Genomic DNA, 27,627 nt, shown 5'->3' on the forward strand with positions numbered 1-27,627 from the left:
AGGTTCCACATATATGTGTTAATATACGATATTTTTCTCTTTCTGACTTACTTCACTCTGCATGACAGTCTCTAGATCCATCCATGTCTCTACAAATGACACAATTTCGTTTCTTTTTATGGCTGAGTAATACTCCATTGTATATATGTACCACATCTTCTTTATCCATTTGTCTGTCGATGGGCATTTAGGTTGCTTCCATGTCCTGGCTATTGTAAATAGTGCTGCAATGAACACTGGGGTGCATGTGTCTTTTTGAATTATGGTTTTCTCTGGGTATATGCCCAGTAGTGAGATTGCTGGATCATATGGTAATTCTATTTAGTTTTTTAAGGAACCTCCTAAGTTATTTTATTTATTTATTTTTATTTTCAGCTGTGTTGGGTCTTCGTTGCTGCACGCAGGCTTTTTCTAATTGCAGCAAGCAGGGGCTACTCTGTTGCGGTTCGCAGGCTTCCCATTGCAGTGGCTTCTTGTTGCAGAGCTCAGGGTCTAGTTGTGCAGGCTCAGTAGTTGTGGCACACAGGCCTAGTTCCTCCCCGGTATGTGGGATCCTCCCCGACCAGGGATCGAACCCGTGTCCCCTGCATTGGCAGGTGGACTCTTAACCACTACGCCACCAGGGAAGCCCCTGCATTATTAATTTTAGATGAAGTGATATTTTTCTGATATTAAGTCCTCCTATTCAGGAACATGGAGTCTTTTTTATTTAGGTTTTGGTTTATATCTTTTAATAAAATTTCATAATTTTGTTCTTATAGATCCTGTATCTTCCTTCCTACGTATTTTTTTTTTTTTTTACTTTTGGTCACTGATGTGAATAGGGTATTTTTTCCATCTCCAGTCTAACTAGACATTGCCTAGACAGAGGAAAATTATAAATTAAGTTCTTTACTTTCACTCGGTCACTAAATTCTCTTGTTAATTCTAGTAGCTTATTCTAGTAGCTTCTTTATGGATTTTTCTAGGAATACAATCATATCTTCTGAAAAATAAAGATAATTTTTTTCCTGATGTTTATCCTGGGAAGCTCTTCTTTAGCCATTTGACGGTGCTGCTATTTTCTATAGCTGTTTCCCCACTGCAGGCAACTGTTGCTGCTGCCCAAGGCTGCACTGAGTGGTCTCCAAAGAGACAGAAGCTTTCTAAGAGAATATCCCATGATTGCTTTGTACAGGTGTCACGGATGACAACACAATACAGTTGTTCTTGGTCTCTTAGCTCTCATATATTCCAATTCAAAGAGTCATTTGTACACATTTTTGAGTTCACTGCCCTAATCATACCAGTCAAGTTTCCACTGGGTCTCTTGCAACAGGTCGAGCAGGGAGTCCTGTCTGGGGACTTATTCTGATATGACTTTTACTCTTTGACAGGGAGATATACTCAGAGAGAACTTGTCTGACCACCCTAATGAGCTTGTCTGGGTCACTCTCACATTATCCAGTTTTATTTTCTTTATAGCATCAATCATATTGGCAGATATATTATTTATTGGTTTATTATCTGTCTCCCCAAGATAGAGCATATACTAGACAATTAATCTGATGAGACCAAGGAATTTCAATGTCTTCCTCACTCTTTTACCTCTAGTATCTAGAGTTGAAAACACCTACTGGGCCTTCAATAAATACTTGTTTAATGAATGAATGTTGAGTTTGCTTGAAAATAATCTACATCATGTTTAAGTAAATTTTTTTAATACCAACTTTTCTTATTTTTATTAAGAATGGTTGCTAATGATCCAGACAATTTTTCAGCTTAAGGGACAGATCAGATTATTTAAAGTGAATGGGTTTTCTGAAACTCAACATATAAAGAAATGCAGAAAGAGTTGTGAGACTATAACATCAAGGGAGAGAACTCCCCAGGCAGAGATAGACATCTATCCTTCTACCTCAATGCTCAAAGTCTGCATTTGTTGGAGATTAACTGCTATCTACTTAACTGTTTTGTCTTTTTTTCATTTCTGATAAAGGCTTTTTTGAGTTCCACTTCAAATGCTGTACCAATACGTTTAGTGCTTTTTTTTTTAATTTACTGAACTTTGTGGGAACTTGAAGGGAAAAAGTTGCAAATCACTCAAACATCAGAAAGTCAAAGGAGGTTTCAGCCCATATACTGTTATCTTGTTTCAGAGGGCCGACCCGTCTCCCCAAATGGTTCGACCATACGGTATGATCTCGCGACGTTGTTTTTATTCCACTCTACTTTCCCACGTTCAATTTACCAAGCCAGACACATGTACGGTGAAACTCTCAAGTTGATATCAAAATCATTTGAGGCATTAATTCAAGGTTATCTAGAAAGGCATTTTCAGTGGTTTACAGTGAGACGGTGGATAGGTTGGCACTGAGCGTAGGCAGTTTTGTTCGGATTGCGGGCAAACCTCCCCTACCTCGCCGTTTAACTTTTGTCCCCGCGGCTCCCAAGACCGCGAAGACCGTTTCCGGCGTTCTCCCCACTGGTCCAGGCCAAAACGGACACAGAAACACAGGAAGCGCCCGCCCTCGCACCCCCGGTCCCGCAGCACCTGGGCCGCAGACCCGCGGCGGCGCGCTCGCCCGATGCACTGTGGGCGCTGTAGTCTGGCCGGAACCTGTTCGCACCTACAAGTAACCTCACTGCGCTTTTCTTCCTCTGCCTGGTGCGCAGTCACCCTCCGCGGTTTCCCCTGGGGCTCCTGGCCCAGGATGCAGCGTTCCGGCGGGTCAGCTGTTCCCCTCTTGGGGACAGGAGGCGGAAGCCGGAGGGGCGCGGGGAGGAGCTACGCGTGCGGAGTGAACACCCACCGTACGTGCTCGTTCGCCCTGCGACCGCTGCGCGCGAGCCCGGCGTCCCCGCGGCGGGCAGCAGCGGCGGCAGCGGGGTCGGTGGAACGCCGAGGGGGTGGAGGGAGCCCGCGGCGGCGGCGGCGGCGGCTGCAGCAGCGAAATGGCGGAGACCGTGGCGGACACCCGGCGGCTGATCACTAAGCCGCAGAACCTGAATGACGCCTACGGGCCTCCCAGCAACTTCCTCGAGATCGATGTGAGCAACCCGCAGACAGTGGGAGTCGGCCGGGGCCGGTTCACCACCTACGAAATCAGGGTCAAGGTGAGGCCGTCTTACCCCCCTACGGAGAGACCCCTCCTGCGGTCCCTGGTGCCCCCAGCCGACCCTGGAGCACAAACCCTCAAACGGCCAAGGCCGCCTAGGCCGGGGCTCCCGGCTGTCCGCGGGCGGGGTCGTGGGCCAGGGCCCTTCTTCGTGTAGGGCTTGGATGGGGGCGGCAGAGTGAGCTGAGCCCAGCGCTGGCACTTGAAGAAGGTACTCGAAGAAGAGGGCGTGGGTTGAGCGCCGCTTGCCCCTCAAGCAGCTGATCTGGGAATGACATCTGAGTTGGAAAGGGGTAGATCTTTCGAGAACACAGCCCTTCATCGGGAAGGGAGCTAGCTGTGACTGAGAAAGGGGGTTTGCGCAAAGTTGAAGTATTTCCGGTTTTCTTTTCCTGGATACTTTTCTCCTAGGTGGCCAAGCCAAGCTGATTGCTTCAGGCCCTTCCCAAGCTACCAAACTCACCTAGGTTGTACGCTTTTCTGAACAGAACCTCATGGGAGTTCACAAAAGCCTGACAAATTTGGTAGGGCTGAGCCAGGCGAGAACGGTCATTGGAAATGATTGACGTTAGTATTTTGGGCCACCGTCGTGCTAAAGGCTGAGGAGTGGGGAGTGTTGCCTACCTCACAATCAGAACTACCACTGCTTTAAGAAAAGCCTGTTCATTTAGGGGTCTTGCTCTCCTAATTTCGAGATTTGCACTTCACTGAATGAAGGAATCAGCTGAAGTAGAAACACATTTATAATTTCATAACTAGTATTTGTTGGCAGTAAGTAATTCAGATGATTTGAAAGATGCTAATTGAGACTAGTGCTTCACTTTCACTCTCTAGTTCAGAATTAAAGAATTTCCTCATGTATGGAAGTATCCTTAAAAATTAGTTACATAAAACGAATCCAGCTGTTAATGACAACAACAACAAATTACTAAAAATTAAGCGTAAGAATTTGGTTTTAGAGTAATCAAAATTTACATAACAAGTTACTATTAACATTTAAGTGGAGTAATTTGTCATTAACTCACATTTTTTTGTGTGGTAGAATACAGCAAAATTTAACATCTTAACCATTTTTAACTGTACAGTTTAGTAGTGTTCAGTTTATTCACTGTTGTGAAACTTACTTTAAAAAATGATTTACTTTTCATGTGTTGCTAGAAAAATGTAACAGTCGTCAGACTTTAAGATATGAAACGAACAGGTTCATGTTACAAGCCACCGTTGTCTCCCTAAGGATGTGTGGGCCACAAGCAGTCTTGTTACAGTGAAACTGCAAAATTTGAGCTCCAGTGTACCTAGGGAAGTACATTATCACGTAAGCCAAGTGAAAAAAATGAGGCACTTTTTTTTTAACTTTTGGAATGGTTTGGGATTGTCTTAAATATATGGCAGATCGTTCACTAAAAAGAACTTCCTCTTTTACCCTTATTCACTAGCATGTTTTCCTTTATTTCTTGTGCTAAAACAGAGCTTGGTAGTCCTATTTCTAAACTTCCAGAGCTAGTACTTCCTGTCACACAACTGAAGTGGAATCTCCTGCCTACATTTCCTCCATTTAATAACTTTGTGTTTATCATGCTGAGTGCCTTATATTAAATGGACTCTAGTATGATAATTATTTTAAAAAATTCATCTGATATTTTATTACCAAATAGCTTATGTGACACTTAAAAATAGTGTTTATGGTATGATCATTTGTATTCTGGAGATTAAAATCTTTTTTAAGAGTGATTAATGAGTTAAGGAATTAACAAAGTACACATCTACACTGGTTTGTTAGATTATATACACCAGTTTGTTTTGTGTTAATGACTGTTAGGTAATAAGTCATGTGCCCTCTAAGAAAATGTAATTGAGTTTCTAATGCTTATGAAATGCCATTGGGGATTCTCTTAATAATGTAATGTGTTAACTTAAAACTCAGGACACCATATAGTAAGATATTAGAACTTATTTTAGCAGCATGTGATTTTTGAGAAAAATTAAGGTAGAACTGCCTGAGAGATGAATAGGTAAGTCATTTTGTCATTTTTTTTATTACTACTTTTCTAAACTCTTCCTGCTCTCCCTAGCTCCTGCTGCTTGCCTTCTGCTGTTGAATTTGACATGTGGCAAACCATTTTATGTTCCAAAGTTTGGGCCCTTAAACTATCTTATAGTTACTCTCTAATTCTAATCTTGAGAAGAATGTTCCACTTTATAGGATCTGATTGAAATTACTCTAATTCACAGAGTAATTTTATCTGGATGGTGGCACTTTAGAATGCAAGTTTCCCAGTCTCCATTTATCTTTTGGTTTGAGGATAGTGTTTAAGACTATTAGGATCACTTGATTAATATCTCTGGGCTTTTGAAAATAATTGGTACAGTGTTAATGTTTTTTAAAATTGTTCTAATGGTAGATATAGCAGAGAGCACCATAAATGATTAAAAGTTTTTGAAAGCTCAGGGTCTAGAATTATTTTGGCATATTAAAAGGAAGGCTAAAGGGGAGATTCAGTCACTGTTTATGAAGTTTGTGCTATAACGTAACTTTAATTTTCTGGAGATTTTAAGTTAATTAAGGTCTATTGTACCTAGAGACAACTGTTTTGAACAGGAGTGAAGTTAAGGATATTTCTTGAGCTCTGAGTTCAAAGAATAGATTTATCATTTATTAGCAGAGTAAGGTGCAGAATCTAAGCTCCACTTCCCCTCTGTAAAATAGGTATGCTAATAATAGTACAGTTGGCCCTCTGTATCTGCTGGTTCCTCATAGGAGGATTCAACCAACCACAGATCTAAAATAGAAAAAAATTCCAGAAAGTTCCAAAAAGCAAAACTTGAATTTGCTGCACACTAGCAACTATTTATATAACATTTACATTGTATATTAAGTATTATAAGTAATGCAGAGATGATTTAAAGTAAAAGGGAAGGACTTCCCTGGTGGCACAGTGGTTAAGAATCCACCTGCCAATGCAGGGGACACAGGTTCGAGCCCTGGTACGGGAAGATCCCACATGCCGCGGAGCAACTAAGCCCATGTGCCACAACTGCTGAGCCTGCGTGCCACAACTACTGAGTCTGTGCACCACAACTACTGAGCCTGTGCTCTAGAGCCCACGAGCCACAAGTACTGAGCCTGTGTGCCACAACTACTGAAGCCCGTGTGCCTAGAGCCCATGCTCTGCAACAAGAGAAGCCACTGCAATGTGGAAGCCCACGCACCACAACAAAGAGTAACCCCTGCTCACTGCAACTAGAGGAAGCCCACGTGCAGCAACAAAGACCCAATGCAGCCAAAAATAAATAAATAAATAAATTTATTAAAAAATAAAGTAAAAGGAAGGATGTGTGTAGGTTATATGCAAATACTAAGCCATTTTATATAAGGAACTTGAGCATCTGCAGATTTTAATATGGAGGTGTGTGTGTCTTGGAACCAAATCCCCCGTGGATACTGAGGGATGACTATACCTACCTCATAGGGCTAAATGCCATAATGCACATAAATCTCTTTAGCACAGTGACTGGTATATAATAGGTACTCAAAAGTTACCTCTTTCTAAATACAGCTACCTCTAAATTAAAAGTCATTGATCAGCTAACTACATTTTCTATGTTAATGTGCAGTTGAGCTACTAAAATCATTGAATTTTCTTGTCAAGAAACATGTATTTTGTGGCATTCCATGTGGGAAGTTGTGATGCCATTCAGAACATAGTAAATTTCACACTTAAGAACAAAAATAATGAATAGAATACTCCATATTTTAAGGTAGTATGTTTCCTATGATTGTACTAGTATTTTTTTTCCAGTTTGAGATATAATTGACATATAAAATTGTATTTGTTTAGGGTCTACAACATAATGATTTGCTATATACATATATATAAATGATTACCACAATAATTTTTTAAATAAATTTATTTATTTATTAACTTTTTGGCTGCGGTGAGTCTTCGTTGCTGTGTGTGGGCTTTCTCTAGTTGCGGTGAGCGGGGGCTACGCTTGGTTGCGGCGCGTGGGCTTATCGCGGTGGCTTCTCTTGTTGCGGAGCACGGGCTCTAGGCTCACGGGCTTCAGTAGTTGCAGCATGCGGGCTCAGTAGTTGTGGCTCGCGGACTCTAGAGTGCAGGCTCAGTAGTTGTGGCACACGGGCTTAGTTGCTCCGTGGCATGTGGTATCTTCCCGGACCAGGGCTCGAACCCGTGTCTCCTGCATTGGCAGGCGGATTCTTAACCACTGTGCCACCAGGGAAGTCCAATTACCACAGTAATTTTAGTTAATATTCATCACTGCACATAGTTCTAAAAGAAGCTTTTTGAAATTGAGGCATATTAAAACATAACACTGAATAGTAAAGTTTGCTAATAAACAGTGTGATGAGAAAGATAGTGAAAGTCGCATCTTGACAGTATTTGCCATTCTAAACCTGTATTGGTGATTCTTCTGTGGATGAGTCCTCTCATTTTAAATTGAAAGTCATTAATATCCTGATCAGAAATAAGTTAATTTTTAGACTTGTTTTTAGGATTTATAAGAATCAGTTGTTAAAGGGCCAAAATAGTATTTTAAAGAATCAAGGCATTTTGGAGCCAAAGGACATCTGCAGGATCTGTGTAGCTTTATCAGTTGGCCATGAGATGTTGTCTGATAAACATATTTGCTGCCAGCTACAGCTCACCTCCAGGATCTCTGTCAGGGAAAGGCATTTTGCTAGCTTTGAAGAGTCTCATCTTACCTAACCCATCCCTTAAGATGGGGGGAGGGAGGCAGTGGCAATTAAAAAGCAGCCCAGTTATATTGTGTTAAGGGAGTCTGTTCTATGTTGTTCATTTTGACAAATAAGGGAACCAAGGCACAGAAAGTTGTCTCTAACCCAAAGTAAATTATCTAACTAGTGTCAGAGCCAGGGTTGGATTTGAAGTATTCTGGTCCTGGGTCAGAATTGCTTCACAGCTGCAGTTAATTGAATTTAAAACAATGCATTAAAACCTTTGTTATCTACTGCCTAGTGTTGGGTAACCCTCAAGTGTCTGAACCTTTAGAAGGAAATCCCAGTGTTGGCACCCTTGAGACCTGAGAGTTGACTCTTCAGTAATCCACAGTAGATAAGATGCACCCAGGAAAAATAAATAGCTTAAAAGAGCTTACTGTTGAATTCTGTGCTATGATGAGATGACCTGAAGAAAAAGTGTGTTGTGGATTGGCTTTCTCATGTTATGTTAAAGCTGAAAAGTGAGGGGATTTATCACTTGAGTACCTGCTCTGTTCAATGGACTTTGGTATATATAGTATAATTTGATCTTTGAGGTAACCAAGCAGAGCAGATGATATCTTTGTTTTGCAAATGTGAAAGCTGAAGTCACTCTTGGTCCTCATCTATTGTCCTTCCTTCATTCTTATTTCAGTCCTGCTGAACTACTTGTATCTCCCAAGGAAGCTGACTGGTATCCAGGCCTTTGCACACACTTCCTCCTCTGTTAAAAAGTCTTCCTTTAGCAGCCTCATCTATCATTACTTGTCCTGCAGGACTCAGCCTTGATTTTACCTTTTTAGAGATTTTGCTGATCCCTGGAATCTAGACTGGATTTCCTTCCTGGGTGCCCTTGTAGCCCTATTAGGATTAAGTCTGTTTGCTTGTCTGCAGCTTCCTTTAGTTCCTGTTTCTTCTACTATAACCTCCTAGAGGACAGGGACTGTCATGATCACCCTTACTCAACACCTGACATGTGCTTGGCACGCAGTGGATTCTTCGGGGTAAATGAAGTTTAGGGAGATTAAGTAACTTGTCCAAAATCACAGCTATTAAATAGCAGAACTGGGATTTGAATCTATATTTTCTGACCTTCAGAGCCCTTTTTCTTCCACCCTCACTGAACATTCAGATCACCTGGAGCGCTGCCGAAACCCTTTAGATTCTCTTTTAATTGAGTTGGGGTGGGATTTGGGAAGTGGTCATCTAAAAAGCACCCCAGCAAGGCCACCTTACTGATATGCAGCAAGGATTATCCCTGGTGGCACCATGCTCTCTGTCTCTGAGAAATGACAGGTAGCAGAGAAGTATGAAGAAAAATATATGGAGCCACAATGGGTGGTAGCCTTGATGAGTTTTTTTAAAAAGGCAAATTCTGGGGGGAAAAAAAGAAAGAAGAAGCAGGTCCTTACAGCAAAGAGGAAAAGCAGTGATATTTGCCAAAGATGAAAACTATTTTTAGAGGGGAGACAGTTTAGATACTAAGCTGAAAGCATGCCAGCAGCTTAGCTTTGGGGGAAGAAGGGAAGGCATTGACTACATTCAGCCAAGCCAGATCTTTTTGCCCTGCCTTGCGCCATCCATGTCTGTATCCCTGTGTGATAGTCATGAGAGTAAGCCAGAAATCAGGAAGAGACAAAATATATATCCACTTAAATAATCTTCATCTTTTATTAATATTCCCACTCTATACCTTTAAAGTGGAAAATCTACAAGTGCTTAATTTTTAGCTATTTTGGTGATTCCATGAGAGATTTTTCATCTCCTCACCTTCACAATCATGCTTACAAAAAAAAAAAAAAAAAGGATTGAACTGTTATTTTTAGATACTTCTATGTTTGTACCATATTATGCTGCTTCCATGTAAGCAGAGCCAGCAATTTTTTGAGTATTAGATAAGAAAGATGGTGTCCAAGAAAAGCAATAGTGTAATCTTGGTACTGCTGTTTACTGATTCCTTAGTTAAATGACTTAAAGCTCTCAGCCAAAGTTCTACTTCTTTTAAAGAAATATTTAACTTAGAATCTAGGAAATTGGACAGGGTAGTAAAATGTGACGTATGCTGTAGTTTGCCAGCAAGCTTGTATCAATTAAGATACAGTTTGGACTGGTCTCACAGAGACCTCAAAAAATGAGTTTATTTTTTTCTTGTGAAGACGTCTCTAGCAGTCCAGGGCTGGTATTGTGACTATCAGCTCCCAGTATCACATCCACATTCTAGCCAAGGGGAAGCCATATTCCTGCCCCATTGCCACATTTGGCTACAAAGGAAGCTGGAATTTAGTCGAGCTGGGCAGCCATATGAAGAAAGGAGGAACAGACACTGTTCTCTGCTTCACCACGGTGGCAAATAAGTGATTGGGATCAGCCTTCTAGGGTGTGGCTCTAGCAACATTCTGATCATGTCTCTTGATTCTTCCCTTTGTTTGCTGATGACTGAAATTTCAGTGTTTAGAGAAAGTTCATTTGATTTGTAAGAAATAAAATTTGAGCTCCCGTTTTGACATTCTTAAATGTGAATAAGTTTCCATCCCTTCCTGAGAAAATTTTGGTGAGTAGAGAAAGGAGGCAAGCATGAAGACATGGCATATTGATAGAGGTATATCATGGGGTTGAGTTTGGTTTAGAGGTACTGAAAATAGATGATTAACATTTTTTTGCCTTCAGTGACTTTAAAACTATGTAGGTGGTTTTACTTAGGACCAGCGTTTTAGCTGATGACATTGAATGATGGAGTATATTGTTTGAGCCACCTAAATAAGTGAGGTCAGTGTCTCTTACCAGAGAATCATAGGAAGACTTTAAATCATTTTAATAAAATTACTTAGTGCCTAACAATATTGGAATGATCACTTTCTAAATTCTGTGCTCTCTAGACTTTGATTTTATCAATGATGTAGCATCTCTGTTTCCTTGGCTTTCCTAAAATTATTCCACACCTGCCACCTATAGCTTGTTTGCTTTCTGTGTTTTCCATTCCTGTCCTTGTGGTATGAGCTTCTCTGTTCTGTAGGAAGTTTGGGCATTCTAATCCATAGAGAGGAACAAAGGAGCCTCAAAGCTCCCCTTCTCGTGTCTAGTTCTCAGTATCTCCTCTCTTGCCATGAAATTATTGATCATCTTCAGGTGGAAATAGAAGCAGATAAAAATCTTGTTGGCTAGGCATACTTCTGTGTATCACCAGATCTTTGTTTAAATTTACACTCAAATATTTCCCCCATATTATATAACTGAGAACATTCTTAAGACACTATTCACTCTAGAGCAGGGATCAGCAAGCTGTGGGCTTCCCTGTTTTTGTAAAGTTTTATTAGAACACAGCACACCTTTTAATGTTCTGTTTACATAGTATTTATGACTACTTTCGCACTGAAAGGGCAGAGTTTAGTAGTTGCAACAGCCTAAAATATTTACTGTCTTGCCATCTGAGAAAAAGGCTGCCAATGCCTGGTCTAAATTTTGTGTAGCATTGAAGTATTGGAAATCAAAAGCACTTGGAGAATCTTATTTTCAAAACATGAGACTTTGAAAAAAACATTCAATTAGAATGCCAGTAGTAAATGATGGAGGAAATGGTAGTTAAATATAACACTGCTAGTTAGGTTTTTTCCCTTAGACGTTCATCAAATACCAATAGGATTTTAAAGCATAGTCATATTCTTGGGTGCTGAATGGAAATATTAGATGCCATTTTTTCCTTCTGAAGGTCCTGTTTTTGCAAAGACACAATCTAACTTTGTGAGTTATTAGATTACATCTACTATTCATATTAAGGCCAAGCACAAGGATTTTTAGTTTATAAAATTAATTTTCTTACTTGAAGCCTTTTATAAACTCCTTTGAATAACTACTTAGAGAAAGATGGTGCTGATAAAAACTGTTAAGCAGCTGGTTCATGGTAGTTGAGGTTCAGTCAGTAAACAAGTGGCAAAACTGAAGATGGTGCCTGACAAAACTATAGTCAGTTCTAGCCAGGATTGGGGTTTGGATATTTTTCAGCTCAGAATTAATTTTTCATGCTATATCATCATTTAATGTTTTGTGTTCTTACATGGTAACTCTCTACGTATTATGGCAGTATACCATTATTAAATGATTAAATTGGTATTGGTTGAACTATTGACATGGGTAAGTTTAATGTCTGAGTTGTAGAAAGGGGTTAAGTTGAAAATTGAGGAACTGTAATATTAGCTCTCAAAATGGGACAATATAGTAAATTGATAAAATTTTTATCTTAGTTTAAAGGGCAGATGATGTTGATACACTTAAGTTGAAATAAATTATGGAGCTTTTCACTAAGATGTTAGGATATGGTTCTTATCTGTAATCTGTGTATTTGCCCAGTTTTATTCTCTCAAGATTCTAATCTAACTAAATTTCTTTTTAGATTTAACTTGACATTTGAGTAGCCCCTGTGGGCCAGTAGTTTTTTCTTTTTCTTTTTTTAAAGGATATGGGACTGGTGCTTTAAAGCAGATGGTTCTGAGTTTACTTTTTTTTTTTTTTAAAGTATTTATTATTTTATTTATTTTATGGCTGTGTTGGGCCTTCGTTTCTGTGCGAGGGCTTTCTCTACTTGTGGCAAGTGGGGGCCACTCTTCATTACGGTGCGCGGGCCTCTCACTATCGCGGCCTCTCTTGTTGCGGAGCACAGGCTCCAGACGCGCAGGCTCAGCAATTGTGGCTCACGGGCCCAGCTGCTCCGCGGCACGTGGGATCTTCCCAGACCAGGGCTCGAACCCGTGTCCCCTGCATTGGCAGGCAGATTCTCAACCACTGCGCCACCAGGGAAGCCTGGGCCAGTTGTTTTATTGAGCACTTGGAATGCTAAGTTTAATAAGACATGGTTGCTGCATTTAGCAAGTTCACACCAACCTGAAACAGGACTAGACATTTTCTTTTATCAGTTTTCCCTAAAAGTGTCCAATAAATGAACATTTATGAACCACCTACTACATCCCAGACACTGTGCTAACATATGTCTTGCCCTTAAAGGCAAGAAACTTATAGACTGGAGGTAGGGAGGTAGGTCAATTCAATTCAGTTCAATTCAGTTCAATTTAATGGTACTACTTGGTGAAGATAGTCATAATGTGCAGTAGGAACCCAAGCCTGCATGAGGGACCAGGGGTGTAAGGGCAGAATGGGCCGGGAGTGTTCTAGGCAGAGAGAGCAGCTGTCTTTTCCATCCTTCACTGCCAACATCTGATGTTGTCAATAACCTGCCAAAGTCACACAGTATTAATACTGGATTCTGACCACTTTATGCCCTGGGACCCCTTGTCACTATCTGGCTCGTACATATTTCTCTACCTCTTTATTTATGGTTTGTTTTAAGCATCTCTTGGGCAATTGCTATATCTCAGGTGGTATGGTAGGTACTTTCTTCTGTGTTTTCTTTGATATAGTTTTAGTTATCTGACTGCCTCTTCTTAGAAACTATAATGACTCTTATTTCCAGTTACAACAGATCATAGAAATAAACCAGGGTCATTCTTACTTAACAGTAGTCATTTCCTTTATCAGCCTGATCATGCTTTGTGATATAGCCAAGAAAGTTTACCTGCTGTCCTCCTCCCAAACCTAACCCAAATGACCTTATCTATTCCTCCTTGCAAAAGCTCATCCAGATATATATACATTGTATAGGCTGGTTTTCCCACTAACCAATATTGTATCAGTTGCGTAACAAACCACCCCAAAACTTAATGATATAAAACAGTGGTTTATTTCCATCCATTCTGTGGTTTGGCTGGGCAGTTTCTCTGCTAGTTTTTGCCTGTGCTCTCCAGCTTTTGAGCTGGAGAGTTGGCATGTCTGGCATTTGATGGCATGTCTGGCTATCCCCTGGGGTGCCTCATTGTCTTCTATATGGCCTCATTCTCCAGTAGGCTATACTGGCTTCCTTATATGGCAGTCTTAGAATAGCATTCCAAGAGAATGAAGATAGAAAGTTGCAAGACCTTGAGTTTTAGGCTCTGAAACTTGCTTGTCACTTCTACCACATTCTGTTGGTCAAAGCAAGTCATAAAGCTAGTCTAGATTCAAATAGACTCCACGTCTCAGATGGAAGGAGCTTCAAAGAATTTGTGGCAACATTTATTTACCACACATTACTTGTTAGGGATCTCCAAATGTCATAGTTGGTGGCACCTGTGGCTTGGGTGATTGTGGGAGCAGAATAACAATTCCTCAAAGATTTCTACTCCCTAATAACTAGAACCTGTGAATATGTTACCTTACATATGTTACCTTTGGAGATAATGATCAAATTAAGGATCTTGAGATGGAGAGGTTGTCCTGGATTATCTGGGTGGGTCCACTATAATCACAAGGGTCCTTATAAGTGAAACAGGCAGGAGAGTCAGTCACAGAAGATGTGACAATGGAAGCAGAGGTTGGAGTGATCTAATTGCTGACTTTGAAGATGGAAGAAAGGACCATGAGCTGAAGAATGCAGGTAGCCTCCAGAATCTAGATAAGACAAGGAAACAAATTCTCTCCTAGATCCTCCAGAAGGAATGCAGCCCTAGTGACATCTTGATTTAGCCCATTGAGACTCATTTCGGGCTTGACCTCCAAAACTGTGAGATAATAAATTTGTGTTGTTTTAAGCTACTAAGCTTGTGGTAATTTGTTAAAGCAGCAATAGGAAACTAGTAAGAATGACATGCCGCTGTCCTAAAGATCATTTCCAACAGAAGGAAACACTGTAGACTCACTCCAAGAGAATGAGAGTCAGTGGGGACTGGGGCTCAGCCTGACTCTGAGCCTTGGTCATAGGCCACACAGCCGTATCTTTCTTTTCTCCATCAGAATCTAGCACCATCGGCTCTCATTATCCCTTGCCTTCTAGTCTGCCAAGGTGTTTTACCAAAGGCAGAGAAAAATAGTTTTTCTCATGGAAAAAGTTAAGCGTGTTACTTAAGTTAATAGCCTGTAGAGGATTAGTTTTCCAAACTATAGAGAAAATTACTAAAAGACTGTCACTTTGGCTGTCCAAGTGTAGGTCAAGATTAACAGTGCATTTTTTTAAAAGGATTGAGTGTAAGAGGAAGAACCACCTAATCTTTGATACAGTTGTTTACCCTTGCTGTTGCGATATAGTGCCTTTGTATGAGAGAGGGCTAACTTCTGAGACTAGACAAGTGTAAAATAATGTTTTAGGTGATGAATACCTTAGGTTATTGGCTCTTGATTAAAACTTAGAAAAGATTTCATACTTTATTGTAAGGCCTTTGACCCTCCATAATTCCAAGCAAAGTCTTAAAGCAAAAGTATCTTCCATTCACTGCACACCTTAGGAGAAAAGTATTTTGACTATTGCAACTTGTATTCTAGGTCTCAAAGTCTAAAATATATTTAAGGATTTCAAACAGTGAATGTATAACTAAATAATTTCTTCTGATGTCACACGATTTTTTATGTTTCTATTTTGAGAAGAAACCTGAACCTTAACTTGAGGCAGTCATTCAAAATGAACAAAAACAATCTTTTAAAACACCCACATCCATTTGTGACAGAATAGATTTGAAAAATCCAACTTAAAAGATTATGAAGCATATAAAAATATGTATCAAATAAGTATGGTACCCAGAGCTTCTTTATGAAGAAAGTTCAAGAATGTCAAAGCTAACAGAGCATTGTAGAAGGATTATAATTATATAGAATCTGATCAAACTTTAATAAAATTAAGAAAAGCTTTATAGGTTGAAGTAGGACATCCGTTATAGATATACTTCAGTGGATTACTTAGAACTAATATGTTCTTTGATCTGCTTTTCTCTAGAACTTTTGATATTCTTTGTCTAAAACTGCTTTAATACAGTAGCCATTAGCTATATTGGGCTATTTAAAGTTTTAGACTCAAACTACCGGACATAATCTTTGTCCAGTTTCCTTGGAATTCAGATTGACTTGTTTGACTTGTCTTTAGTTGACTATAATTGATATTGGCCTCAAATCTACAGGATGGCTCATGTATGAAGGGACCAGTGCACACAGGGCTTTTTCTCCTGAGGTTTTGTTTTGTTTTGCTTCTTACCTTTTTGCCCTGTCTCACTGTGTTTCTGGTCAGTGGTCACTCACAATCTGGTCACTATTAACCCCTGTGCCAAACTCTAGGTGTGACTGACTGCACACACACCCCATTCTTTACTGATTGAGAGAAATTTTCTTAATTTCTCTCTTTTAATCAAACAAAGGTTAGAGACTTCTTTTCTTTTTTTTTTTCTAAGTTGCCCAAGAGGCAAGATTTTTTCTTTTTAATAAATTTATTTATTTATTTATTTATTTTTGGCTGCATCGGGTCTTCGTTGCTGCATGCGGGCTTTCTCTAGTTGCTGCAAGCCGGGGCTACTCTTCATTGCAGTGCGCAGGCTTCTCATTGCAGTGGCTTCTCTTGTTGCGGAGCACGGGCTCTAGGCGCACGGGCTTCAGTAGTTGTGGCACGTGGGCTTCAGTAGTTGTGGCTCGCGGGCTCTAGAGCACAGGCTCAGTAGTTGTGGCGCACAGGCTCAGTTCCTCCGCAGCATGTGGGATCTTCCCGGACCAGGGCTTGAACCCATGTCCCCTGCATCGGCAGGCAGATTCTTAACCACTGCCAGCAGGGAAGCCCGACTTATTTTCTTGATAGGATCATTTTATTACATTAGGAAATTGAGTATCATGTGGTTTCAGAGACATCTTAGCAGTTTTTTCATGTCAGTATTGCTAGAAATTCTATATTCTATGCCAGAGTCTGCAGAGAAATTTTGTTTTAATTTGTAGTTGCTGTTATTTACTACTGTTATTTCCTATACTTGTCCTGACATTACATTTTGTTTCTCTCACTCTCCATCCATTCCTTTATAGGGCTCCCTGGTGTTATTCCACCAACAGAAGACCTGACGCATATCTCATTTTCTTTTTGGGTTTTGACTGATGAGTCTATCATAGTGTTTAAGTTTTCCTCTCAAGGAAGGTAGACTTCTCTCCCAGTTGGTCTAAACATCTGGGGCAGTCTTTCCCGACCTAGTGATGGTAGAAGAGAACTGGAGGCAGACTTAGTATTATGTGTGTTGGGGGCAGAGGAACAAAACTATTGAGTACTTATGTACTATGGACTTCCATTCTTTTAGAGTCTCTACTAATTTTTTTGTTCTTTGGGAGATAACGTTTAACATATTCTAAGTGTTTAACACTTGAACTATGGACATGAATTCATATCCCAGTTTTGCCCTACCTGCTAATTGAGTGCCCTTGGGCAATTAACTCCTCTGAACTTTTTGTCCATCCTAAGATGAGAGTGTTAGGATCTTCCTCAGAATTACATGAGAATTAAATGACGTGTGTTACGGACTTTAAATACTATTGTGTTTATTTAATATTAGCCGCTGCTGTTATTATCTGAGAGTTGGCTCCAGCTTTCTATTTATTGCATTGTCAAAAAAGAGAAGAAAGCGCTGATTTCAGTAAATGATTAGTTTTAAGAATCCATTACTCGTTCTCTTATAGAATGTATTATTTTAAACATTCTTATAGAATGTATTATTATTCGGCAATAGATGGTAGTGATGGTTGCACAACAATGTGAATGTACTTAATGCTACAGAACTCTGTACACTTAAAACTGCACACTTTGTACACTTAAAATGGTAACTTTTATGTTATGTACATTTTACCACCATAAAAAAACATGGAAATGAATAATGGGGGAGGGGCGGTTGTTTAATTTTATATCATCTTTCCTCTCAAGTTACCAAAGCAAGGGAGGAAAGCAATTCTTCAAGACCTTTTGCCAAGAATCTCAATTCTTTTGTCTTAAAGTCTGTTTTATCTGATACTAATATAGCTACTCCAGCTTTCTTACGGTTATTTGTAGGCTATATATAATTTCCCATCCTTCCACTTTTAATCTGTTTTTGTTTTTGAATATTAAGTGTGTCTCTTGTAGACAGGATATAAGTTTTTTATTCAGTCTCAATAATCTCTGCCTTTTGATTGGAGTATGTAATCCATTTATGTTTTATTTTGTGTTTTTAATTGAGATATAGTTCATGTGTAATATTATATAAGTTTCAGGTGTACAACATAGTGATTCACAATTTTTAAAGGCTATAGTCCATTTATAATTACTAAAAAATATTGGCTGCATTCCCTGTGTTGTACAGTATATCCTTGTAGCTTATTTATTTTATACATAGTAGTTTGTACCTCTTAATCCCCTACCCCTATTTTGCCCCTCCCTCCTTCCCTCTTCCCACTGGTAACCACTACTTTGCCCTCTGTCTGTGAGTCTGTTTCTTTTTTGTTCATTAGTTTGTTTTATTTTTTAGATTCCACATGTAAGTGGTATCATACAGTATTTGTCTTCCTCTGTCTGACTTACTTCACTTAGCCTAATACCCTCCAAGTCCATCCATTGTTGTCGCAAATGGCAAAATTTCATTCTTTTATGGCTGAGTAGTATCCACTGTAATACACACACACGCACGCACACACACTCTTATATACCACATCTTCTTTATCCATCCATCTATTGATGGACACTTACATTGCTTCCATATTGTGGCAATTGTAAATAATGCTGCTGTGAACATTGGGGTACGTGCATCTTTCCAAATAAGTGTTTTCTTTTTTTTTCAGATACTTACCCAGGAGTGGAATTGATGGGTCTTATGGTAGTTCTATTTTTAGTTTTTGAGAAACCTCCATACTGTTTTTCACAGTGGCTGCACCAATTTATATCCTCATCAACAGTTTACGAGGGTTCCCTTTTCTCCACATCCTTCCAGCATTTGTTATTTGTAGTCTTTTTGACAGTAGCCATTCTGACAGGTGTGAAGTGATATCTCATTGTGGTTTTAATTTGCGTTACCCTGATGATTAACAGTGTTGAGCACCTTTTCCTGTGCCTTTTGCCCAGCTGTGTGTCTTTGGAAAAATATCTGTTCAGGTCTTCCCATTTTTTAATTGGATTGTTTGCTTTTTTGCTGTCAAGTTGTAAGAGCTGTTTATATATTTTTGAGATTAACCCCTTATTGGTCATTTCATTTGCAAATATTTTCTCCCTTAATCCATTTATCTTTAATGAAATTACTGGTATGATGGGTTTATTTCTGCCATTTTGATACTTGTTTTCTGTATGTCTCATATTTTTGTTTCTCTGTTCCTCCTTTACTGCTTTTTGTGTTAAATAGATATTTTCTCTTGTACCATTTAAATTCCTGAGACCCTTTTACTTCTTTTTAAAAATTATTATTAGTGTTTGATCTAGGAATTACAGTATGCCACAGCTTTTCACAATGTACTTCAGATTATACCAGCTTAATTCCAGTGAAATAGGAACCTTAGTCCAATATACCTCCCCCTTCCTTCATGCTATTATTGTCATGTGTTACATTTTTATATGTTATAATGGCAATAATTTTATAATTGTTTTATGCAATTGTCTTTTTAATCAGCTAAGAAAAGAGAAAAATTTATTTTTTACTGTATTATCGATTTACATATGTAATTGCCTTTATTGCTGCTCTTTATTTCTTCATGTGGATCCCATTTACCATCTAGTATCATTTCTTTTCAGCCTGAAGGGCTTTCTTTATTATTTCTTGTAAGGTAGATGTGCTTACTATGAATTCTTACAGTCTTTGTTCATCTGGGAATGTCTTATTTAATCTTTATTTTTGAAGGATAGTTTTGCTGGATATATTAGTTTTCTACTGCTGCATTAAAAATTATCATAAATGCAGTACCTTAAAATATTACCTTACCAGTTTCTATAAGTCAGAGGTCTGGGCATGGCTTAGCTCGGCCCTTTGCTCAGGTCTCACAAGGCCTACAGTCAGGGGTTGGCCAAGGTTTTGGTCTCATGTGAGGCTTGGGATTCTTTCCAGGTTCACATAATTGGCAGAATTCATTTTCTTGGAGGTTATAGAATTTATAGTAGCCTTCCTCTTCAAGGCTAGTCAGACTATCTCTTTGGTCTAAGAGGAACTAAAGCCCTCTTTTAAGGGACTCACCTGATTTAAGTCAAACCCATCCCCCCAAAATCTCCCTTTTGATGAACTCAAAGTCAAAATGATTAGGGACTTTAATTCCATATGCAAAATTCTTTCACTTTGTCAGAGAATGTAATCTAATCATTGAAGTGACATCCATAGGACTCACCCACACTTAAAAGGAGGTGTGTACACCATGGGGTGGGAATTTGGGGGGCCGTGTCAGAATTCTGTCTACTACGCTAGGTACAGAATTATTTGTTGTTGTGTTTTCTTTCAACATTCTGAATATTCCACTGCTTCCTGGTCCCCATTGTTTCAGGGGGAAGTCAGCTGTTAATCTTATTGTGGGGGATTGGGGGGTATGTGATGAGTCATTTTTCTCTTGCTACTTTCAAAATTTTCTGCTTGTCTTTGTCTTTCAACATTTTTACCATGATGTGTATAGAGTCTCTTTGTGTTTCTCCTACTTGGAATTCATTGAGCTTCTTGGATGTGCAGATTAAAGATTTTAGTCAAATTTGGCAAGTCTTCAGTCATTATTTATTCTTCTTTGTCTCATTGTGAGACTCCCATTTCACCTGTGTTGGTATGCTTGGTGGAGTCTCACGGGTCTCTGAGACTGTTTTGTTGTTGTTGTTGTTTTTTTCCTGTATGTTCTTCAGAATAGAAAATTTGGTTGATCTATCTTCAGATTTGTTGATTCTGTTGTCTGCCAGTTGAGATCTGCTGTTGAGCCCCTCCAGGGAATTTTTCATTGCAGTTATTGTACTTTTCAACTCTAGAATTCCAATTTCATTCTTCTTTATAATCTCTTTTTGTTGAGGTTCTCTGTTCATTGAGTCATTGTCATCATACCTTGAATTCTGTAAGTATGGTTTCCTTTGGTTCTTTGAACGTATTTGTGATAGCTGCTTTGAAATCCTTGTCAGCTTAGTCCAACAACTGAACACCCTCAGAGACAGTTTCTATTGACTGTTTTCACCCCCATATGGGTTACACTTTCTTGTTTCTTTGCATGTTTTATAATTTTTTTGTTAAACCAAGCATTTTAGATGATACATTTTAGAGACTGTTAAGCTAGATCACCTCTTGGCTTTCCTCCCAGGGGAGCTCTGATGCTATATCTTTATTTTTTTTAAGGACTTGCCTGCACTAAGTCTGTAGTTTGCAGTTGCTGATATTTTTCTTCTCTCTCTCTCTCTCTCTCTCTCTCTCTCTCTCTCTCTCTGTGTGTGTGTGTGTGTGTGTGTGTGTGTGTGTGTATGTTTTAAGCCTGGCTTCCTAGAGGGTCACCCTTGGATCAGGACTGCTTTAGTGGTCAGTGACTGGTCAGAGGTTCTGCATAAACACCTTGAGCTAGTAAGGCTTCTGCCCTTTGCTAGTGTATTCGTATGTAGGTTGGGGAATTGAAATTATAGCCAGGTTACAAGTTTGTTTCAGCATGTCTTTCTCTCTCCTGTATCTCTGAAAGACCTCATATTCAGTTACAGATGTATGGATAATGAGGGTCCTCACCAGTCTTTTCTGAGCTTGCATACAGCTTTGTGCAAGCACATAGCCTTTCAGACCACCAGGGGTAAGTGAGAGCTTATCAAGGCCTGTCATTGATGTGCCATTCTCAGGATATCCCTGCTAAAATTCTGGCAAGTCTGCTGATTTGTTCCTTGCCCCAGTCAGTACTGCAACCTTGGTCTACTGCAGTATTGGCCTTCCCCAATTGTTTGCCACCAAGATCACTATTGTTAACAACACCCCTGTATATGGAACTTTTCTGCATTCTACTCGTGATCAGTGATCTGTCTCCCTCTAGCAGCAATGGTGTTGGTTTGCACAGCTTGCCTCACTGGTAGAACTACTAGTTTTATCTTTGATTTTTTTGGAGGGAGAGAGTTTACCAAGCTCCTTAACCCACCATTCCAGCAGTTCCACCCTTATCTTTTTACATTTGTTGACTGAAAAAAAAAATAAAAAAAACACAACCTGAAAGATGAGAACTATGGTTTATTCTGCAGACTTGCTGAAGACAAGCCCAGGAGGCAGCCTCTCAGATAGCTCTGAGGGACTGTTCCATAGAGGTAAGGGAGGAGCTAGGATACATAGGAGTTTTTGCAACAAATACCAGGTAGTTGGAACATCAAAAGATTAATTAAAGACAAACAGACATCAAGTTAATGAATTTAGCGCTTTTTATGTATGGGAAGATGCAAGAGTCTGGGCTCATTGAAATCATTCCTTTGATATGCACCTTAACTATCTAAGACCAGTATCCTGTTTTTCTCCATCCTGAATCCCTTGAGGGTGCACAGTGTGGGGTGGGGGTGGGGGGGGGGATACTGTGGCTGCAGTGGCTGATGGTTTGATGACCTCAACATCCTTTGTTTCTGATATGGCAGGTGACATTTTTAGTCCACACATTACACCTTTCTTTTAGGTTCCATATTTTAAAGAAACAAGGTTTTACGCATTATGGGTTTTTTGGGTTTTTTTAAATTTATTTATTTTATTTTTGGCTCCGTTGGGTCCTCGTTGCTGCGCGCGGGCCCTCTCTAGCTGCGGTGAGCAGGGGCCACCCCCTGCCGCGGTGCGGGCCTCCCACCGCGGTGGCCTCCCCCGCTGCGGAGCCTGGGCTCCAGGCACACGGGCCTCAGTAGTCGTGGTGCATAGGCTTCAGTAGTTGTGGCTCACGGGCTCTAGGGTGCAGGCTCAGCAGCTGTGGCGCTTGGGTCCAGCCGCTCCGCGGCGTGTGGGATCCTCCCGGACCAGGGATTGAACCCATGTCCCCTGCACTGGCTGGCAAACTCCCAACCACTGCACCACCAGGGAAGCCCTCCTTTTAACATTTTTTTTTTAAGTATTCTTTTTTTTTTTTTTGAATTTTTGAATTTTATTTATTTTTTTATACAGCAGGTTCTTATTATCCATTTTATACATATTAGTGTATATATGTCAATAAAAGTTTTTTTAACTTTTATTTTATATTGGAGTATAGTTGATTTACAGTGTTGTTAGTTCATATTATTATGATTTAATGTTAATTTATGGGTGCTCAGAAGCACTTTTTATGCAATGTTTAAATATTTTTAAAAGCCTCGTAACCGAGTATTACTTAGCTCTTTGCACATAGTAGTTGTTGAACTGTTTATTAAATGTTTAGTAGATTTTTTAAAATTTATTTATTTATTTATTTATTTTTGGCTGTGTCGGGTTTTAGTTGCAGCATGCAGGCTCTTCATTGCAGCATGTGGGCTTCTCTCTAGTTGTGGCGTATGGGCTCCAGAGTGCGTGGGCTCTCTAGTTGAGGCACACGGGCTCTCTAGTTGTGGCACATGGGCTTAGTTTCCCCGCGGCACGTGGGCTCTTAGTTCCACAACCAGGGATCGAACCAACGTCCCCTGCATTGGAAGGTGGATTCTTAACCACTGGACCACCAGGGAAGTCCCTTTAGTAGAGTTTTTAACCTTTTTTATTTAACATCTGTTCTGGGTCAGGTACTCTAACCATAGTGTTCCTTAAGAGCATGAACCTTGAACATAGGTAAGAATCCTCTCTATCTCTTTGCCCATTAGTAGACATGTGACCTTGAACAAGTTTCATATCACCTCTTTTTGAGTTTCTTCAGCCATAAATTGAAACTTTACACTGCATATCCAGTAAGTGATAATATGTGTGAAGTAATAATAGTTCCTATTTAATTGAGCTAAGTGGCAGTATCTTCATTTTAAAGATACTGCAACTCAGATATAGAGGGGGAAAGTAACTTGACAGGGTCATACTGTTTAGTTCCGGAGAAGGGCTTGAGCCCAGGTCTGCTTGATTAATTTATCTGGTTTTTTGTTTGTTTGCTGCTTCCAGGAATCAGAAATCATTGTCACAGATTTGTGATTAGCTTCTATTATGCTAAGTCTACAGTCATACAAAGGAAATACTGAATGAATGTATATATACTCATATATATTTGCTTGCATTTTGTTCCCCCAACAATGTATCATGTCAGGAACTTCCACCACTAAAAGTGTTACAACAATTATTTAAACCTTATGTCTCTCTCTGAGATACAACCTTAATGGCTGTTACCTTGAATACCTTAAGTGAATGGAAGAAACGGGGACTTTAAACTTTTCATCCATATCTAAACTTGAAAACTTTTGATACATAATGATGTAAGCAGCCATGAAAATATACTTAGAAAATTTTTCTTTTAGCTTTAAGGCCTTTGACAGGTTGTACATACATGTCTTTATCATAATGTACTCCCCAAATTGAGTACTATCTCACAGAAACTGCCCCATGGTATTCCACTCTCCTTAGTGTCTACCTCCTAACCCTAACCTATCCTTGTCTGTATAAAATCTAAGTCAGGGACCATGTCAGTATACTTAGTCAGCGTTCATGGTAGAGTCTCAGTAAATGCCTTTTATTCTGTATACTTATTAGCATTCTAACATCAGTTTAATGGCTTATGAGACTTCATAATTAATATTTATAAATATTAAATATTTATAGGGTTTCAAGTAGGGTTCGGGGGCTAAAGGTGAAGGATCTGGAATGATTTCCTTTTCTTACAAACTTCACAACACAGCTTGGAGGAGAGGTCATGGAAGGGAAAGTATGAGAAGAAAAGAGGCTAGACAGAGTACTCTGAAATGAACCTAAATTATAAGGGAAAGAACCAGAATGCCTTGCTTTCCAGCCCTACCTCAAACACTGATTACATCTAAGTTAAAGAGGATCTGCTGACCAGAAATTTTTTGAAATTATACTGACCTAATTATTAATGTATTGAAACCTTTGATGACAAGTTACAAATCCTCTTATGACCTGTGCTGTTAGTCATGGTATATTATGAGGATTCTTAGAGAGTTACTTACTATTTCTAATAAAAAGATTTTGCATTAGTGATTTGAGTACTTTCAGGTTACTAGAACAATAATCATTCTTTGTGCAGCTTTATGAAAGGAGTAAAATATTGTAATGACACTGCTGTCAATTTGTAAATTTAAAGCATGCATGTATATAGTGTTTAATATCATTGTCTAGTTGCTATTACTATAGCTAATCACTCTGACTAGAAGAGAAAGGAGTCTATTACTATGGGGATCACTCATGTCTTAGAGAATTAAGACTCATTAAATACCCTCTTTGATGTTTTTTATAGTTTTCCAGGTAATTCTTTGAAGAAACACCTCAGCTTCATTCTTTTATAATATTGGTGGCAAACTATTTCATACTATCTATTCCTAGAGATATATCAAGTTACTGTAGAGAAAGCAACTCAATCTTAAGTTATAACCATTATTTTAAAACTTTTCCTTTGTTCAGAGTAGGAAATCTTCAGGTTCAACTCATTTGATCAGCTTCTTAAGTTATGGAGGAACACTTCCTTTGCTGAATAATCCAGAATCAGTAAAATCTTTTGGATTTTCTGGGAACTTCAGCTACTCAGAAAATAGTCAAGAGCTGATAAGGAAGCAAAAAAGTAAACAGCAAAGAGTTTAAACATTTTTTAAGTCTATTCGCTCTTTAGGTATCACATTTTTATATATGAAATACTATCCTCTCAGTCTCTTCTTGATTATTAGCATGACTCTACCAAAATCAGGTTACTGATTCAGTTATCTATTGCTGTGTAACAAAACTCCCAAATTTGGTGGCTTAAAACAACAATTTACTTTCACTTTATTACAGTTCTACAGTTTGGTCAGATCTAAGAAAGGGACAGCTTATCTCTGTTCTCCTTGATATCTACTGGAGCAGCTTGATTGGGGCTGGATTTATTTCTAAGATGACTCAGTCATATAGCTAGCTGGCAAGTTGGTGCTGGCTACCATCTGGGAGATAAGCTGGGGCTGATGATCAGGTCCTGAGTTTTCCTCCATGTGGATAGTTAGATTTCTAATAGAATAACGGTGGCTGGGTTCCAAGAGACAATGTCTTTATGAAGAAGCGTTCCAAGAGGACGAGCCCTATTGTAATCAATAGATATTTGCTAATATACCATTGATCAAAGGCAGTTACATGGCCAGGCTGATATGGGAGAGGATACATAAAGATATGGAGGATACAGAAAGAAAGATACCGAGAGGCATTGTTTATTGTAGGCCACCAAAGTAATAGCCTGCTACAGTTGTGTACCTCCTTAGTCTACAGCAAAGTAGCCTCTCTGGAGGACATTTTGAAGCCTTAACATTCATAGCTTTTGGCCCAGTAATTTTACCTTCAGAGGTTTGTCCTAAAGACGGTATATCAGTTCCCTGGATCTATATTAAGGCTTCATCTAGCTCTCATCCATAGCATTTTGCCCAGGGTCAGATAGCTGATTAATGTCTGAGTTGGGATTAAAACCAGATTGTCTGGTTCCAGAGCTGCATGCTTTAACCATTGTACTATACTGTCTCTCATATAGATGATGACTGTATACAATCATGTTAACGATATCAAATGAGAAGCTGATATTTTTAATAAGAATAAAATTTGTATATATGGAAGTCTGAAAGGATATACTGTTGGTCCTTGAACAGCATAGGTTTGAACTGCGTGGGTCCACCTATTAACGGATTTTTTTCAATAGTAAATACTACAGTACTACAGGATCCATGTTTGCAGAACCGCAAATACAGAGGAACCATGTATTCAGAGGGCCGACTATAAATTATACTTGGATTTTCAACTCTCAGGAGGGTCAGCGCCACTAATCCCCAGCATTGTTCAAGGGTCAGTAATGTATCAAAATGACATACCTGCAAATGAGCATGTACCATTGTTCTTTTTTTTTTTTTTTTGTAAGGATACTTTTTATGAGCCTGCCATGCAGACTTAACCTAATAGATTCATGTGTGTATGTTTTATGTCTATTTCATTGCTACGCTGATTACTCTAGTGCAGGTTTCTACCCTTTTATCTAAACAGTAAGTCTGTGATGAATTATGGTTGTAACTGCTAAAGGTAATAAATCTTGGAAGACTACTTTGCTCTCCTCCCTCCACCCACCAGTTTTATGCTGTAAATATCTCTTAAGGAGGGTGTCCTTTTGAGATCTCTGTCGTCCATATGTGCCTGGTAATGCATATATTGAAGTTTAAAATACACTTACTGAAAAGAGCTTCTTAACTAATATTCTTTCACTGGTTTCTACATTATAGTTTTACTTACAGTGACTTTGCATCCTGTTTCCAGTTCAGTGTTCTCATAGTGTTAGTTCCAGATCACTATCCTTGAGGAGGTAAAATACTGCCCTTATCTGTCCTGGCTAAACTAGAGTCACTGGTGACCATACAGATTCCTCAGTACCCCCCCTACCCTGTTTCACACTTAGTAAGTCTAGGGCAGTGGTTCTTGACCCTGGCTGCACCTTAGAATCACCTAAAAATACTGATGTTTGGATTCCAACCCATACTCATTTGAATGAGATTCTCTAGATGAGGGCATTTGGAGTTTGTGGGGATGGGAGTATGTTTAAAACCTCTTGAGGGACTTCCCTGGTGGTAAGATATGATATATCTTATGATATATGATAAGATATAAGAATTAAGATAGTGTCCAGGGCTTCCCTGGTGGCGCAGCGGTTAAGAATCCACCTGCCAATGCAGGGGACATGGGTTCGATCCCTGGTCCGGGAAGATCCCACATGCTGCAGAGCAACTAAGCCCGTGAGCCACAACTACTGAGCCCACGCTCTAGAGCCCACAAGCCACAACTACTGAGCCCATGTGCCACAACTACTGAAGCCCACGTGCCCAAGAGCCCGTGCTCTGCAACAAGAGAAGCCACCGCAATGAGAAGCCTGCGAACCGCAACAAAGAGTGGA

General features: G+C 39.5%; 2 protein-coding genes across 4 annotated transcripts in view; one reads left to right on the plus strand and one right to left on the minus strand.

Moving 5' to 3' along the window:
• Positions 1-2,704, minus strand: part of AFG1L (AFG1 like ATPase) — a 260,517-nt gene extending 257,813 nt beyond the window's left edge. The window contains exon 1 of one of the 2 annotated variants that reach the window (XM_082404818.1): positions 2,610-2,704. The gene's annotated coding sequence lies outside the window, so the exon portion shown is untranslated. Of the gene's footprint in view, positions 1-2,533 lie in introns of both variants that reach the window. The other variant, XM_082404817.1, reaches the window with a different exon arrangement.
• A 91-nt stretch (positions 2,705-2,795) lies between these two features.
• Positions 2,796-27,627, plus strand: part of SNX3 (sorting nexin 3) — a 44,048-nt gene continuing 19,216 nt past the window's right edge. For both annotated transcript variants that reach the window (XM_082404912.1, XM_082404913.1), the window contains exon 1: positions 2,796-3,096. In XM_082404912.1, the coding sequence (XP_082261038.1) occupies positions 2,935-3,096 (162 nt within the window). In that variant the 5' untranslated portion in view covers positions 2,796-2,934. The remainder of the gene's footprint in view (positions 3,097-27,627) is intronic.

The sequence above is a fragment of the Balaenoptera borealis genome, assembly GCF_965194805.1.
Source record: "Balaenoptera borealis genome assembly, chromosome: 9".
In the NCBI taxonomy this organism is placed as follows: Eukaryota; Metazoa; Chordata; class Mammalia; order Artiodactyla; family Balaenopteridae; genus Balaenoptera; species Balaenoptera borealis.